Source organism: Hyalella azteca, unplaced genomic scaffold, assembly GCF_000764305.2.
Source record: "Hyalella azteca isolate HAZT.00-mixed unplaced genomic scaffold, Hazt_2.0.2 contig11457, whole genome shotgun sequence".
Taxonomy (NCBI): domain Eukaryota; kingdom Metazoa; phylum Arthropoda; class Malacostraca; order Amphipoda; family Hyalellidae; genus Hyalella; species Hyalella azteca.
The window spans coordinates 135081-153700 of record NW_025941456.1 but is presented as its reverse complement, the minus strand read 5'-3'; the positions used below and the strand labels follow the sequence as shown (position 1 = coordinate 153700).

Here is an 18620-nt window from a genome sequence, read left to right as displayed (position 1 = left end):
ATTTTTGGCCTCTACTAAGCAAAAGTTCTTTGATTGCCTTCAATTTATGTAATTGCTTCAAATTCCCACAACATTCAAACTTCAATACTGGCGACGTAAATATTATAGTTTGTAACTTAAATTTCTGCTAAAGCCTCATTTATTCACAATTCAAGTTTTTAGGATGGAAATCAATTGGTGTGCAGTTATTTTTATAAAAAAAATTGTCTAAGTAAATCGCCTGAGGCATTTTAATCCTGTTTGAGAGCGGTAAATCAGGTACTGCAGCGTAAAATAAAGTGTTCATCAAGCGTATGGCTTATATTTAATATGTAAAGATTCTCGATTTTTCAGCTCCTCATTTATGCAGAGAATAATTCCAGTATTTCTTGATATTACTATTAGAATTTTTCCAATTCTGTCCGTTCCTCTGACGAATCCTCGAGTATCAAATATAAGCCAGAAATTATTTCTTATGAGAACTGATGTCGGATGCAATTTTTCCTACTCATAAGCATTGACAGGTTTGCTAACAAAGACGTCTTTCACAACCGTTCATTAAGGCCGAGTATTAATGACAATGGAGGGAGTTATTGATTTTATGGACTAGTGTCACGACGACTTATTAATGAACCGTCATGTATTACATTATTCGTAGCCTCGCCAGGCAACCCTTACGATAGTACCTGCCTCTGCAGATACAACAATAGCAAATTAACAGTAGATGGCAGGGTAAAAATTTATCAGTAAGTACACCAGTAGTATGAGTTTAGAGTCGGTCGAATATTTGACTTCCGATGCTACGTATTAATTCTTTCACATTAGATTACCAAGAAAATGTCCAGGTTAACAAATATTTATACTTCATCAGAGAGTACTTCCTACCACCAGCACTCTAATGAAAACCTTATTAATTCCCGTGTAAATAAACAAGATCTTATATTCTGTGAAGTTCATCAACCGTCCTCGATGGATCTGCTCAAATCGTTACACGGGCGCTCCTTTCGCTCGCTTCAAACCTCACTCTGACTTGCAATTCAACACAGGCAGCATGGCTCGATGGCAAAGTCATTCATTTGTTGTGAACTTTAATGATTAATTTTAATGATTAGTATTATGATTAGAAATTAAAATTAAAAATTAATTTTAATGATTAGACAACACTGTAAGAAAATTTAAAGTGTTTTCTATTCGTTAGATTATTTTTGGCAAATCGTAGACCTTTTTCTTATTATTACTAGGCTACAATTATATCTGCTTTCTTGTTTCTGATCATTGGAAAATTATTTTAATTGAACACTTTTTATTCTCTTTCAGAGCTTCTTCAGCGCTACTCTCTGCCTTAACTTTGTGAAGAAGTGCAGTGTAATCAAACGAATCAGTGAAAAAAGTTCTATACTGGTGATAATAATTGCAGAAGTGCTTTGATTCATTAAGGAATAAAACATTACAAATTGATCGAATTCGTACTCCAAAAATTTTGAGAACACCACAAGGAAAACTTATATGTTGTAATTTACAACATCAACAATTTTTCTCTTCGATGCTTTAATTGCGAATTCTACGTCATTTCTAAATCCCTCTGTTCACTTTGTAAACTAAAATCGCTCTCACAACACCTTCTAAATCTCATATCAACATTTTGAATGATTATTAGACTAAAGAATCATCATGAGAGGCTGGATGACACTCACACACATCCTCTGGACAGCTCTGTACTGCCACTGCTCTGCGACACTCTCACCGCCTCTACCCTCAACCTATTACGCTCCTTTCCCTTCTTTTTCCAATAACTCCACCGCTCCCTTTCTTACCGTCGATGATATAATTTCATTTATGCGTGATTCAGCGAAGGCAAACTCTTTTTCTACGTCGGTGGGAAGACAGAAAATTCAATCGAATCGCTCAATTCAGAATGCCACTCTGTCTCCCCATCACACTTCAGAGCAGCTGCTTCGAGTCTGGGGAGACGGGCCACAAAATAATCCGAAACAACAAGCTAACCCTGCAACTACAACACAAGAAGAAATATTCCAGCAACAACAATCGTCCGTGCAATGGCACTCAACTGAACACAGAGAGCGAGGTAAGGCATCTAGCGCTAATAAAACTATCACTTAACTAGATTCTATATTTTATGCCGTCATCCACAGAATTATTAAATGTTTGTTACAAAGCAATCCCCAAGTTGCGATATTACGAGTGCATTCTGATAAAAAGCTGCAGAAAAGTTGCAATTACGGACTAAGAACAAAACCAGTTTGCCGCCGCGCTATATATAGCTATCAACTCATTAATTATATATCAGATATTTATCATGGCAAATTAAGGCAACTTTTATGAGCACTCATATACCAACATTGATAGTGCTAACTAATTAGTACAACTTTTATGCTGATTTATTCAATAATATTATGTTGTTATGTTTTAACATTACGCGCTCCATGACGAGCTCTCCCAGGCCATTGCAGCTAATATGGCCAACTGAGGTCTCTTTTCTTGCTGCCCTAGCAACAGTTCATGAAACAGCCTGATCAGGCTCACGATAATTGTCAAATTCTCATCAATAGGGCAGTTGGCGATGAAATTTAGATGAATTTATATTTTTCTGTATTTTGTGAGCCATTTTAGTAGGAACTCGATGACTAGAAAGTTAAATCATGTCAACCATATATGAAGATTATGTAATGCCATCTCGTTTAAATAGTTTTAAAGTACAATGCAAGTGTCATTCTTTCTTGTGCTCAGCATTCTTACTTGGAAGAAAGTGAATTTCGGGTAAATAAAATCAGCTGATTTATAGGCACAATGTTCGTCAAAGTATAAAAAAAGATCAGTTCAAGATCGTCAGCCCTTGTGAAAGAGTGAGCCATATTTGGCTACATAATCCCTTCGAAATTCTATTTATTTTCCACTAAAAGCTATACGCCGAAGGGCCATTCAACAAGTTGAACAATTGCGTCCAGCAGAGGAAAATCAACAGCAATATCAGCGAGGATTTCTTCAAACAAATTTTCCCTCGCATGTTTTTTGATAGATAAACTGAAGCGAGTTGCAACTCATATCCGTTCCGACTGGTTCGGATAAATGACAAGTTACCTAAATTGGCTAAAAGTAAGATTTTCCGGTATGAGTGGAAATGAAGGATCTGTTCTATTCCATCATAAAAACGACAAATAAAGCATTGATTCAAAAACAGTGGAATTGTAAAAATTAAATAAAAACTATACATACAAGGCAATCAATGGCAATACCATGCCGCACACGAAAAGTTGTTCACGTTTCTGCATGGAATCAACGGAAGAGAACGTTTGTGAATTACATGATCCACGGCAATAACTCTGAACAACTTTTCTGCATTGAATCATCCATGGCAATGCCATGCTGCATCCGAAAAGTTGAACGCGTTCATGCATGAAATCATCCATGGCAATGTCACGTTGTATACGAAAATTTGAGCTCATTTCTGCATGGAATGATCTGCGAAAATCTCGCGCCATGTTTGCCTATAATGCGCAATGCACCCTTTATATATACTCTATGTATTTATGAAGGGCATCTACGCTGGTCGTGTACCCGACAGATCTGCAAATGTTATGATCTCAGTTCAATAAGGTTGCAATAATAATGTTTTCATTAGCTAGCATTCTTAAAAAATGTTTTGTCTCAATAAAATTTTTAAATTCAGATATTTTTCCTAAGTGAACAATGAGAAAATACTCATTTCAAATTGGTAATGGTGATCTATTTCTGAAGCAACTTACGTGAAATTTTTGATATTATGCCTTTGATCATAATGCTATTCTTTTAACTACATATTTTTGATAAATACTGACATTAAGAAAAATGAAACATAGATGGTTAACAGCCCTAAATTCCACACAATCATGGCAAACATGATACCATAATTGATGTAAACGTGGCATTGCATTCATAATCTTGTACATAACAACACTGTCCAAACAAACATTGGATTAAAAAAAACAGTATAATTTTTTGTCTTGGTCATTAACAATCTTTCTGATTACTTTTTATTTTTGTATGGTCTCTCATTGACGGTAAACATGAACACCATGAACGATATTTACTTTGTCGAGCAGGTATCGATTCGATTTCAGTCCACATTATGAACACATTTTTGTGAATTTTACCACACAATTTTAATAAATTGTGTGAAAAGTCAAGAATATTCAATTTTTTTTTATTCTGGTCTGAAATTGAACCGATTTTGTGGTTTTTTATATCCAGTGACGATGTGAATAAAATTTGAGACCTTCATTAAATCGCAATTTATCACCGAAGTCCAGGAATCGAACGGGCCTCGATTTTCGGGCGCTGCTAAGGAAGAAGTAAAACATTTGGTGCGAGACATGCCTCGGGCGTATTTCTTTTCAGGCTCAGTGCCGCTGTGCACATCGAGAAGACTTATTCACCGTTCCCAGACGTTCTTTCTTATCGTAAAATGAGGACTTTTCTTTCAGACCTAATCGGGCAAGAATGTTTTCTGTGCGGTCGCCGTGAAGGAAAATCCTTTTATATCCAGACATTGGTGCAAAAAAATAGAACACATTGTTAGAAAGAAGCGTCGTAAATGAATACAAGCAGCAGAGTAACGGTCCTTACGGAACAATGTTTATTTCGCCGCCAGGCCTTCCTTGGCAAAACCTTTTCTTTTACACCAACATTCCGAAAAAATTACCATATTCAGCTGTGCTGTTATGGCCGACTGCATTACGACACACCATGAGACCGCTGAATATTTTTGCTGCTTAAACAAATTAAATGGAGTGTCTTATGCCAAGCCGTGGCAAATAGGGACTTGAGTAAAAGCTTGACTCGCAATATAGGTCTTAACGATTTTTAGCTACTTGTGCAATGAATATTACATCCCAATTAATGAGTGCAACATGATAATGTTGACGTCATTACCTGCGCGGATTGCCATCTCTCCTGCAACTTCAACAGTTATTGTCTCCACAGTTAACTTCTACACGTATCAATTTTATTTTATTTTTTTTTTCACGGTGATTCCAGTTTTTTATACATATACTGGAGCATCATCTAAAAACTTGTTTTTAATTCAGAATTTAGGCTTAAATTTCATGAAAATTATTCTTAGTTACTTGGAAAAAATATAGACACTAAATATATCACAGTTTCTCGGCGTTTTTATCTACATTGGTGGAAACTAATTACTGGCAAAGACTGTTTGGCCGACTTCTGAATTGATCATACTTTTGCTAGTAGTGATGATGCAATTATCAAGTTTAAATTAAGTCTCTGCACAAAACTTATGTTTGAAAACTTCTGTCTCCTCACCGCCCTCATGGAAGCCAATGAATTCCAATTAAGAATTGAAACTGAAGTTAAGGCGGCAGCAACTTAACCTGCTCAAAAAACTTTGAATTATTATTGTCTAATTGAAGTGGGTTCCGATCAAACGATGCGCCTTTTCAATGGTGCGCGCCGACTTTGAAAAAAACGAGCGCCAACAACTTTTTTGAATTTGTTCTAAATTGCGTGAAGGAATTAATGAAATATTATCGGAAAAATATTCGCCTAAAATAAAATCCTAATTTTATATTTTGTTATTAATTCGTGCATTATATTATTCATAAGGGTCATTTAGGGATCTATGTTCCAATGAACAAACTATAATCATGTTTCTTTAGCCTAACTTAAAATTGAGAATTTTTGGCTTGTAACGTCAAGAAACGCGAATAATAATTCTCTGAACCCCAAACCATGTTTAAAATGCATTTAAGCGTTATATTACATCATGTGTTCGGAGAAACTAACTGAGGCGCCATATTTCAGAGCTAAATTTTGGAAATTTTTAACGTGTGTTTTTTACGTTTCATTTCAGGTGGGACAAATAACCTGGCGAGTCGACTTGACCGCAGTCCTCAGGAGAGAGGTCGCAGAAAGAAACGAGGTGCTGAGTTGGAAAGGTCACTGCGCTCAAATGCAGACCGAAAACGATCCGTTTATGAAAACATTCCACCCATCACCAGTCAGCGACGTCGATCCTTGGAAGTCCAGAACTCAGAACAAGATGAGGAAGTCCACCACAATCAGAGACTCAATCAAATTTATTTGTCAGGAAGCCTTCGAGGAAGCTCATCAGACTATTTCTTGCGAGACAACTTGCACCGGAGTGAGACAATGTCTACCGAACTGCCCCCATTCATCCCTAAGGGTAAAAGTCCAAGTGTCTTCAGCCCAAGCAACGTCCACGAGGGTCTCCGGTGCCGGCGAAATGCAATACAAAGTTATCGATCACGCACATGGACTATAAATTCGAACGAGTGGAACAATCAATCCACCGGACGGAATAGGAGATCAACTGTGAGGTGCAAGCGCAGGAGTTTTCTAGGTGTTGGTCCTCCATCATTCCACGTGTCTTCGCCGAAGAATATTACGGCTCAACTGGGTGCCAGTGCCTACCTACCATGCAGGATAAAAAACCTCGGCAATAAATCTGTGAGTCAATTGGAGTTTGGAGTGACACTCTTGAGCTCTTGAGCTTTCGGCCGCTGGTCAAACCCAGTCTTATTGTTTCGACGGCCAGTGCGAAAATCAGGACAGATTTGGAATTCTATTCACTGGTACCAAATAGACTTTAGACGACAACATTTGCTTCAACATTTCGGGATTTTAGTTCAATAAGGCTTTCAAGCTTTCGATAGTAAATAGCTCACGGTTCGTATTAAGTTTAGCCTACTAAACTACAAACCTTTATTTGTTATTTAAGATAAGAGATTATTCGCATTTATTTGTTATTGTAATGGATGTATTTCTTATTTAAAGGAAAAAGCTAACTCAAACAGCAAGCACCAATAATTAGAATAAATTAGAAGAATTCATTTTACGACCCGAGCATTTGATACCTTTTTTCGCAAAAATTCAGATACATTCATAAAAATTACCATTTTCACCCGGCATTAATCTCTCAAAAACATAAACAATAAATTTTCTTCATCTCTTCAAAAAATTAAGTAATGTTTTCGAGGGCAACAATTTATTCGATGTACTTTGTTCAGTGTTGATGGAAAGTTGGCAGGCCTAGCGACTTCCTCAACAGTGCAGTTAGTCAGGCCTGCACGATGAGGAAAGATGTGACCGAATTACATATAAATCTACTGTAACTTTCATCGTAATACAAATTATTTTTTTGGAAATTGGATTACGTTATTTCAACGTAATCCGAATTCTTTGTTAGGAATTACCCCGTTACGTTATGGTTGTTATTCTTCTTTAGTTTTTTACTAATTGTATTTTATCGCCCTAGAAAAGTTTACAAATCTATAGGACTTCTTCTTACCCAAATGTAGTTACCGTAGTTCAGAAAACAGCAACACGTGATCGGTGATTATGGTTACATATTATGTAATTATAATAATAATAATTATAGTTACATATCTATTTAAATATTCTGCCTTAGGTTTCGTGGTTCCGGAAGCGGGACTCGCACATCCTAACGGTGGATCGCAACACATTCATCGCTGACGATCGCTTCAGCGCCTGGCACGAGGGAGGCACACAGTCCTGGACTCTACGGATCCAGTACGCCCAGTTCCGGGACGCCGGCGACTACGAGTGCCAAGTCTCAACCGTTTAAAAATATATTTTAGTATTGCTTTGCCGAGATAGAATGTATCTGAACTTTGCATGGTAGAAAAATTCCATGCAGTTATCTCTAAAAGTACTTGCGTTAACATCAAAACTGAAATTTGAAAATGTTTTTATTCGATTGAGCAGTGAAAAAAATTTCATTTTACCAGCTTCCACTGATTTTACAACATAAATTATTTTTCGTCTCATCGTGAGTTATTTCAGAAATTTGTTTTCTTACGGTTTGACTTGTGATGCCACTTGAATATGTCTTGTATTGCTTACTTGGTTAAACTTGAACGACCAGCACCGGGTGCGCGACGCGAGATGAAGCAAACCAAGTTTGGCGCCGCGACATTTCAAAGCGCTGCAAATTGCCTAAATTGAAGACCCGGCGCCATCGGAGACTGTGAACTCCGGGACCAGACGCTAGTTGTCTGTAAAAATTGTGTTCAAGTCTAACTTTCCTAAGCCTGGTAAACAATAAATAAATCATTGACGGAAAATAACATTAGATTTCATGACGATGGCTGCATTCAGCGAAATTTTTTAGATGAAGTGTAACACAACTGTTAGACAAACATGAATAAATAGAACTTCAAGTTTGCGCAATCTACTACTGCAGGTAAAAAAGCAGTCTTTACGAGCCATTATCATGCATCAGCAAGATAAGTTGTCACACTTTTTACAATGAATTCAGTCATAATTTTTGTCTAACCAAACTCCTCACGATCATTCATATGAGAGAGCACCAAAACGTCTACATTTGCAAACTTGACAACTCGTTAAAGTGTTTCGTTTATTTAAGAAAAATTCGACGTTCGCTTGAAGTGAAAGTTCGAAACTAAAATGAAGCTCAGACTTGAACGTAACTTGATATGAGCAAACGGTGATCTTTGTTTTAGTGAGGAGGCATATGAAGCGGAGTTTGAACTGGGAACTTCTTCAAAACTTGTGTTCACTAAAGTAAGAGTGTAAGACAAATTTCGTCTAATTACTTTGGAAGCTGATTATGCATTCAAATTCATCGCTACTAATAATAAGCTGAGGCCTCGCGAGTAACTGTGCTTTGAATGAAACATATGCTCACTCGTGTGTGAATTTTTCGGCTTGCACTTCTCATCATTTTTACTTGTGAAATAATCATGGAATATTAAATATATAAAATAATGTACAGCTTGCCGACGAAGTAGATTTTTACAGCGTGTAATTATTTTACAGTTTTCCGCTAATATTAAATTTGTGGAACTAAATTGAAGAAAAGTACTAATTTTGAAAGAGAAACTCATCGCATTTATTCAAATTTACACCAAATATATTGCAGCTTTTACGGTATCGTATTTACATCATTTTATGTGCTCGTGTTACATTGTTTCCGTTTCAATATGCGCCTATCTTGGGATACATGAACATTTTATACCAAATACTTGATAAATGTTTGTGGCTTCAAGATAAACTCGTTCAGAAACTCAACAAATTCCAAGTTAGTAGTCAGTCTGCTGCCCAAAACTTTTAATAAAGACAAGTACGAACACCACAGCAATGCCATTCGATTATTTTTATTGGTAATTTCACCCGAACCAAATTGATAAATAAGAATCCAAACAAATGAAGATTAGACTCGCATAACATTCCATCCCGTCCCGTAGCACAATAAATGTACAACTTAATAAACATGGACAATATATAACACAAGATATTAACCCTGGCAGATATGCAAACGACATTCCGCAGAAGTTTCCACTCAGCCCAAAGGTTCTAAGCTTGCAAGGAACTCGTAATTAAGCGGTGAGCTTAACGCTAATCCTACGAGCTCCTTGTGTTGCCTGTCAGCGAGATTGTCTTGTAACACTCGCATAAATAAATGACGGATAGGCCGTTTTCAATAGAAGACGTTTTATGCAACTTACAACCAGTGTGAAGTCCAGAAATGTTCTGCGAACGGAAGTTTCATAAAGTTAGCAAAAAATAAATAAATATATCTCACGGAAAGCGTTTTTTATTATATGTTAGCATTTTTGAGTGCCGAGCTTATTTAATAGATTTTGCATGTCCAGTTTCGTACTCCATTAAGTTACACCAAAAGGGGCTAAAAAATCGAACCAAGTCTTCAGTTGGCGTGAATTTAGGGAAGCAAACTTGTCATAGGCTCACCAATTAAAGTGTAAAATTTTATCAAAAAACTTATTCAATATACAAAATTGTCTGATAAATTTTGCAGTTTTGCTACTAAAATATTTCAGTTCTCTCAGACGCTTTAAATAAGACGAGAGCCGAGCTTCAGAGCGTACGGAGGTCGGCAAATAATTTCGTTCACATGTCGGCCTCTCGTCGCGCCGTCGCTCGCAAGGCGATGAGATCTTGGCAAGCCGATGACCTGGTGCCGTGCCTGCCAAGTCTAGCCAGCACGCAAACCAAGAGAAATCTTTGCTAAAATTCCCACTTCAATCGTATTTATAAATTCCGCTTGTCCAATCACTAACATACAAATTTTCATTCTAATTATCGCTTAGTGCTGCTAAAATTCCCACTTCAAAGGTAGCTTCATAAGGTATTGATACATTCCGCTTGTCCAATCACTAACATACAAATTTGCATTCTAAATATCACCTCGTGCACACCATATAACGAGTTTTTCTAAATTATAATTTGACGATTCATAAAAATAAGTATTCACTTTTTGTTAATACCAACATGCGACAAAACCGCAAACAGAAAATTCTGTCGCTAACTGCAATTCACAGCTTTCTTCACAACGATTTTATTCACAATATTGTCGCTTGACGCATCAAAAGAAGACTCTTCATCTTTCTACTCAAATAGGAATTTATTTCCCCCTTCAAATTGCTCGTTCCTCGTGAGAAATTACTTCATTTTCCCCAATCAAAACGACTTCAGTTTTTATTAGGCCCATGAAAATCCCGAGCAGAATTCTGACTTGGAACCGACTTGGCGGATGTGGTTTGGCGCGGCCACAAGTTAAGCTTAAGTTAGGGAGCGGCCGCTGGTATATGGGTCGAGACGTACAGTAACTTGCATGGCCCTGGGTAGCAACTGCCCCGGTTAGTTAAGAGCTGTTGTAGAGTTGTAGGCAACACAACTTTGGAACGACCCCTTTGAATACCACTCGGACACTCTCAACCATATCTTCATTTGTGTCGCTACAGCGTTGGCCAGCCGTCGGAAGCCTATAGGCCGTTTTTGATTTTCATCAGGGGAAAGGGTTAGCCTTCGTTCTATATTCAGAGGGAAGCAAACTTGCCAAGTGAGTTTTTCGGAGGGCATGAATTCCTGATATAAGAATTTGATTGATATGAATGAAAAATAAGAAAACAAAATTTTAATATCTGTACTAGTTCAGGATGCAAAAATTATTTCTTTCAAGTCACCAAGACTGGAGGAACTCCAAGTCTCATGAGGAATTTCTAAATCAAAATTGAAGATGTCGACCATTTCATTATAAGAGTTCGGAGGTCGATCATAACCGCCGAATAATACATGATCACACAAACCACACAGATCACACAGACCACACACATCACACAGAATGCGGGTCGATGCGCGTAAAGAAACGCAAAGTTATTCATTTCTTCATGGGTAAATGAATAAATATGGTGATCTCGCTCACTAAACTTCATGCAAGATAGTGCTTATACATCAGATCAGGGAAAAAATTTATGATCATCAGAGATTATCTAAATTTTAAATAATTTTTCACGTTAAACGCCAAATTACATAATCTTATGAACATATCTTGGAAACCTATTTTGATATCAGGCTTTTAGGAAACGGCATATACATAGGTCCTCCAGTCACTCAATTACATCAATCGGCACTCTTAAGCACAACTTCGACGAGGTACTTAGCATTAAAGCGCCAGGCCGAGGTGTTAAGTTTACATAATATGAACCAATTTGAACAAACTTTGACGATCACCCGACCTCACCTCCTCTCTTCTTCCCCATTCTGCACATTTGAATCCCCAGACTGACATCTCGCTAATTGTCAGCTCAGAAATATAGGCTCCAGCTGACGTCTTCTAATCTCTTCACTGTTGCGTTTAAATCGACGCAGTCACGCGCCTCTCTATTTGAACAGCCACATCTGACAGCAGCATCTCACACATGTGATGAATTGTAATGACATCCACGCATATCGTAAGCCCATGCACACAGTCCGCTTTAAAACTAAATTATTGAAATTGTTACCTTGGATAACGCGAATATTTCAAATGGAATTCAGGAGTAACTTCTCCCTTAAATTCAATAGAGTTTGCCTCCCTGCATAAGCAAATTACTCTCCATGCTCTTCGTAGTCTAGCTGCATCCGAAGTCAACTTAAACTCAAGTCGAAGTCTGCAGAACTTAGTAGCTCTGAAGATGGTCTTGGGAACGAACTTGTTCCCTGACATTCATGTACCAGCACCCTGTGCCTCAGAGCCCAAGCCATGTTTTGTTATCGATTTATTTTAATTGCTCCATTAGTATAATTTACTTCTACTGAATGAGAATTTGAGCAGTAAAAAATGATTTTTTTTTGTGAAAAATGCAGTATATAGATGTAAAGTTATGCAATTGAAGCTAGAAATCTTGATTTATGAATATAACATGCACGTTTTTATTGAGTATTTGCGCAGAAGGTGTCACTCAGCATATAAAAAAGTATTTTCTGCAGTAAAGGCTGTAAGTTTTATAGTGTCTAGAATGAAGAAACTCTTTGAGTATAATTATATGACGAAGCTGATGCCCGAAGTTTTAATGGAATAGAATTTTCGCATTGTATCTATGAAATCGAATAGCACTATGTAACAAGCACTCTATGCATTTTAATTAATTATGGTAACCCACATGACCAACTGTGTACATTAGAATTAGCTGCTAAAAGCCAGGTCCAGTCAATTTTTGTCACCAATTCTCACATTTTTGATCAACATTGTGACAATAGCATGTATGTGTTTTTATGAACGCTATGAACTTTAATGTTTAACAAAGGTTTTAAAGACAGTCTCAATTCTAAAAATAAATTCAGGATGTTTTTTTCGCTTCTTACAGTTGCTTCAACTGAAAGCTCAGAAAATGAAAATTTTCTCAACTGCGCAAATGCGCTTGACCAAAAGAAAACTGCACGGAAGCGTTGTTGCAGCGTACAGTCAGAACATGACTGCGTGGTTCATCATCTCCTTGTTTCTACTGACATGTTCTGTTCATGTTTGCAGCGTACAGTCAGAACATGAGTGCGTGGTTCATCATCTCCTTGTTTATACTGACATGTTCTGTCCATGTTTGCAGCGTTCAGACAGAACATGAATGCGTGGTTCATCATCTCTTTGTTTCCACTGAAATGTTCTGTCCATGTTTGCAATATACAGCAAGAAAAAAACATGAGTAGTTGGTTCGTCATGTCTCTGTTTCACTTGACATGTACTGTCCATGTTTGCAGCGCTTGGCAATTCAGAAATAGCGTTAGAGAGCCTCTCATCCTCTTATCTAATCCCCATGGGGGTGATTTACTGGGGACTATTGGTGCACTGGGAGCGGCGATGGGGATAATTACACCCACTTTGTGTGAGGAGACCTCCTGCTCATTAGGGGTAATCTGTATTCCCCAAGTCTACCACAAAAGTGCAGGGGAAGTTTAAACATCCCCAAGAAGAGCTCGGACGGACGTGATTGCAGAGGCTTTTCTCGATATAAACTTTATTCATTAGCTCTCTTATGGGGAAACTTTTAGAATTAGATAAAAATAATTCGTTGTCAAACTATTATATAATTTATTTGTTATTCTCTGAGTTTTCTATTTTCTTTATAACCAATCGATGATGACGTGTGATTGAGTAATCTTTGTCGCACCTCGCAGGCATTCTTTCTAATTAAATGTGTAGAAACCAACCCAGAGGGACATTTATATATTAATTGAGCTATTCGTTGAATTTAATTTCACAACATTAATTATACTTTTCATTATTTATTTATTTTCTCTTGTTTGAATACTATCACGTTTCATCGGAACGATTAATTTTGTGGCTCTGTCATGCAGAGTGCGATAGATCAGAAAATCGAGGATTTTATTTTACTGAATAAAAATAATAAATTATTATATTAATACACTAAAGTATTACTATAGAACATATTAATCAATTTAATTTACAAATATCTTACATTTTTCTCAGAACCCTCAGCCGTGATCTCAGGCACTCAGGACCAGTTCGTGCGTGCCGGCAGCACAGTGACGCTAACATGTGAGCTGCACAACACGGTTGAGGAGCCCAGCTTCATATTCTGGTATCAGGTCAGGGCTACAACATCACTTTGATATTAGCTACATTGATAGTGTGAAGCGGAGTGTAACTTCTACGTTGCAAGAAAGTCTAACTAGTTAAAAACGCGATTACTTTTATAATAAGTTAGTTTTTCTTGTCGATTTCAATTGTTTTCTCAATAAATTTACGTTTTATTTATTTATATTTCATCTTCTGACGGTAACAGTTGTTACCATGCAGGCATCATATTCTAATATGAGTGGCGACAATAAATGCATCCTTAAACATCGTAATTTCTTTGTGACCACGTCCCCTTCCACGAAATTAAGACCACGTCCCCTTCCACGAAATTAAGACCACGTCCCCTTCCACGAAATTAAGACAACGTCCCCTTCCACGAAATTAAGACAACGTCCCCTTCCACGAAATTAAGACAACGGTCCCTTCCACAAAATTAAGACCACGTCCCCTCCCACGAAATTAAGACCACGTCCCCTTCCACGAAATTAAGACCACGTCCCCTTCCACGAAATTAAGACAACGTCCCCTTCCACGAAATTAAGACCACGTCCTCTTTCGCGAAATTAAGACCACGTCCTCTTCCACGAAATTAAGACCGCGTCCTCTTCCACAAAATTAAGACCACGTCCCCTGCCACGAAATTAAGACCACCTCCCCTTCCACGAAATTAAGACCACGTCCCCTTCCACGAAATTAAGACCGCGTCCTCTTCCACAAAATTAAGACCACGTCCCCTTCCACGAAACTAAGACCACGTCTTCTTCCACGAAATTAAGACCACGTCCCTTTCACGAAATTTCCCTGCCGCAAAATTAAGACCACGTCCCCTGCCACGAAATTAAGACCACGTCCCCTTCCACGAAATTAAGACCACGTCCTCTTCCATGAAATTAGGAGCACGTCTCCTTCCACGAAATTTCCCTTCCACGAAATTAAGACCACGTCCTCTTCACGAAATTAAGACCACGTCCCCTTCCCCGTGGCCAGGACGGCACGCGTCTCATCCACGCGGCGGGAGGGCGGCTCGTGATCGGCGCAGCGGTGCGCGTGGCCAGCGACCGCCACGCGTCCTCACTGACCATCCGACGCGCGGCGCCGCGGGACTCCGGCAACTACACGTGCGCCCCCGCGTCCATTGACCCCGCCAGCGTGACGCTGCACGTGCTGCATGGTGAGTGATGAGTGCTGCATGGTGAGTGATGAGTGCTGCATGGTGAGTGATGAGTGCTGTTCGGTGAGTGATGAGTACTGCATGGTGAGTGATGAGTGCTGCATGGTGAGTGATGAGTGCTGCATGGTGAGTGATGAGGATGAGTTCGGGACTTCCTAGTCCCCGGTTACGCTGATGCGCCGCCTTCGTCGTCCTCCGTCTCCGAGTCGTCGCTAGGCAGGTCACCCCGCCCTCGGGTCCCGGATGTAATGCTGCATGGTGAGTGATGAGTGCTGCATGGTGAGTGATGAATGCTGCACGGTGAGTCATGAATGCTGCGCGGTAAGTGATGAATGTTGCGCGGTAAGTGATGAATGTTGCGCGGTAAGTGATGAATGCTGCGCGGTGAGTGCTGAGTGGCTGTTATAAACTTCTTCTACTAAGTAACTTTCGATAGTCTATTTTTGTCCCAACTTTACTTGATTCATAAAATATTGTATGCTAGCATTTCTCACTGCTGCATTATTCATGGAGTTATAACTCACCATCTAACTTTTTAAACTCTTCTTCGGATGATCTCTAACAAAATTCTTCCCTCTCTAAAGAATTTCTTCAACATAAATACAGGCTTATACATTTGTCGCTCGTGACGCACGTACGTATATACCAGCTACAGGAAACATGTACCAGCTGCAAAAAATCAACTGGCTTCACAAAAAAAAAACAATATCAGCTACAAAAAAAATATTACTATTATTCTGCAATCAACAGATTCATTGAGGCAATACTAATGTCCCGCGTTAATTAGACGTTCTAATTGGTCCCCGCTGAAGCAATCGCTCTCGCCTGCGTTAATAGCGACTGAGTCCTGCGTTCTCGTGGTGCATGTAATGCTGCCTAAAACACCACGCACATTGTGTAGGTTTTTTCCTGATTAATCATGTAGTCATTTTGACGTTAAGCGCACTAATCGATCGAGCAAAATTTTTCTCAACAAAATACCATCAAACATCTTACCGTAAATTTTTACCATACCAAATATCTTACCATAACAAACATCTTACCATACCATACAATACCATCTTACAAAATACCATCGTTTGATCTTACCATCAAACAAAGGAAACAGACTCACAACAATATGTCCGGACACTGGTCGGGTTATTAATTTTATCCCAGTAAAACACGTATATCTCAGCTGCAAGAAACATGTACCAGCTGCAAAAAAATATACTGGCTTCACAAAAAATGCCCAATGAATTTACGAGTTAAAACTAGTGATGTGCAGCTTGTCTTTAGCACATGGCATCTATGTTGATTTTCAACGGCCATCATACGGTGGAGTTATTAATATATTAATAGTTAATAAGATTGTGTTTGATAAATAATTCTTGAGAGTCGCAATAAAAATAATCTATAAAATTAAAAATTTCACTGTTCCCATATAGGCTCTGTTCGTGTCACTCAACTGCAACAAAACGAATTGAAAATTAATTAGTTTTGACATATTGTCATTATAAAAACTCGTACCTTTAATATGATATTATTTACAGCAGTTAAACCGCATAAGTTATTTTGATTGCGTATTATCATGTGGAGAGGGATTGATATTTGCAAGACTCGTACAATAACAGAGCAAACAATTGCGTCTCTATTCAACAAAAAGATCAATTGGTGGCCCTGAAACTCGAGACATAGCCTTAATTAAGCTGATATTAAGCTATGAAATTCATTAAAAAATTTATCGGGATCTAAAGTTTAATAAAGTTTGCAAGCGCGATTCATTCTACGTTCTAAATAAATTCATACTTTATTATGAGTTAAATTATTGTATGCTGCACTAATAATTCACGTTTAACCTTTTTGTACTGAGTTGATTTAGCACTTTAAAGAAACTTAAAAGCACTTAATATTTGAAGTAAAGATAATTTAATAAATTCTAAACAATATATATTCGTCTTAAGTTCATTAATATTCCATAAATAATCCGAATTATTTCTATGAATTATTTCGTTTAAACATTTCTGGTTAAAACCAAACTTAAAATTCTTATTGGCCAGATTTCAATTTTTAGCCTCAAAATTCTTTTATTTGATTGCAAGTTTATCAAAAATGCTCCTCGTTTGCTCCACAGACGAGCATCCAGCAGCAATGCAACATGGCACAACCAACAGAGGCCCTGCAGCTGTGGCAGCGACTACAGCTGTAACAGCTGTTGTTGTCTGCCAATTGGTCATGTCTGCGAATGTTCAACAGCCGTCAACCTACAGCCTCTTGGCCCTCGTTTGCTGGACAGCTTTCTCGACATCGAGCATTGCGCTCAGTTTCTGCTTTAACGTCATAAAGGTTTTTGACATTCACAACTGCGTGCGTAATTTTGTTTCGATAACACAAAGAAACAAACAAAGGGAGATTGATAAAGAAGGGAACCCGACAGCTTCGAAGACGTGGCCCCAGAATCCCGACTTTCTGGAGGTTACAGAAGTCGTTTGTAAGCTCGAGTCTCCCAGGGAAGTCAGAACGTCTAAAACATGACTAGCTTATTGACTCCTCTTCGAATGAACGCGGGTTTTGATACGGCGATGAGACATTTGCTGTGATTAAATTCTTCAAGTATTCATGCTTAAATTATGTTCAAAAATTTCACCAAGAAAGTCTTAAAAATAGGTTTTCTTACTTTGTTAATTTAGATTTCTTTTTGTTTCACTAATTTTCGACAAGATGAACGAATACAACACCGTTTGTAAAATAGCGCTGGGGAATGACTAAAATTTTCAGTTCATCAAAAATTAGCTATATCCATTCATCACCAAATGCTTCATATGATTAATGCAAACCAACTAACTTTCGTCGACAAGTTACATGGATTTTTGAGCAACGCTACCATGCATGACATCCAAGCTTCAATTAAAAATTTGTTCAGCCCGTGGAATTTATTTATGAGTTCAGACTTGTCTTTTAGAGACAATTTTTTACGGGAATTATTTTAGATGACACTGATTTAATTGCAGCAAACGGTGTGTTCAATCGCCTAGTCATTGTGCGCATTCTCTAAGAGGTTTGTACATAACCATTGTACAGAATTATTGTACAGTAACAAAGAAGTCTCGGTGTGGTTATAAATGTCGATGGCAGATTAAGTTTGTGTATTTTTTATATGAAAACTTCCCGAGTTTATTATGCTGTAGAAAACCTATTACAACATAGCTTAACAGACTACGTAAATTCTACGGTCGTCGTGTAAATAAATTGAAATAGTTAACAAATAGTATGGTTCCCCAATGCCATTGCAGGAGCAACAAAACTCAGAACAGTATGGAAATAGTTCGCCATTCCTGAAATCAACTTTTCAAGAACTAACTGAAGACAAGCAAATGATGCTGGTAAAAATAATATTTCTGCAAGCATGTTGATTTGTCTCTTGATATGGAATTGTCTATTAAATAAAGAGACGCGCCAATGACAGCTGGCCGGGACATCAAGATTATAATAACAAATGAAAGGATAACGCGGGAGCTGGGCACACAAGTTAAAATTTCTAAGAAAATTGTCTTAAAATGGAGCGTCTAGAAGTGCAAATGAGAATGAGATTGAATT

The 18620-nt window shown here is 38.0% G+C and overlaps 1 protein-coding gene across 1 annotated transcript; it reads left to right on the top strand.

Annotated features, from left to right (window-relative positions):
- Positions 1-1301: 1301 nt before the first annotated feature.
- On the top strand, positions 1302-17947 carry LOC108675815. Its single transcript, XM_018163844.2, has 7 exons — positions 1302-2065; positions 5846-6462; positions 7424-7594; positions 9306-9348; positions 13763-13881; positions 14861-15044; positions 17158-17947. Exons 1-7 carry the CDS (start codon positions 1651-1653, stop codon positions 17556-17558), a joined length of 1950 nt encoding a protein of 649 aa, XP_018019333.1. The 5' UTR covers positions 1302-1650; the 3' UTR covers positions 17559-17947.
- The last annotated feature ends 673 nt before the right edge of the window (positions 17948-18620 follow it).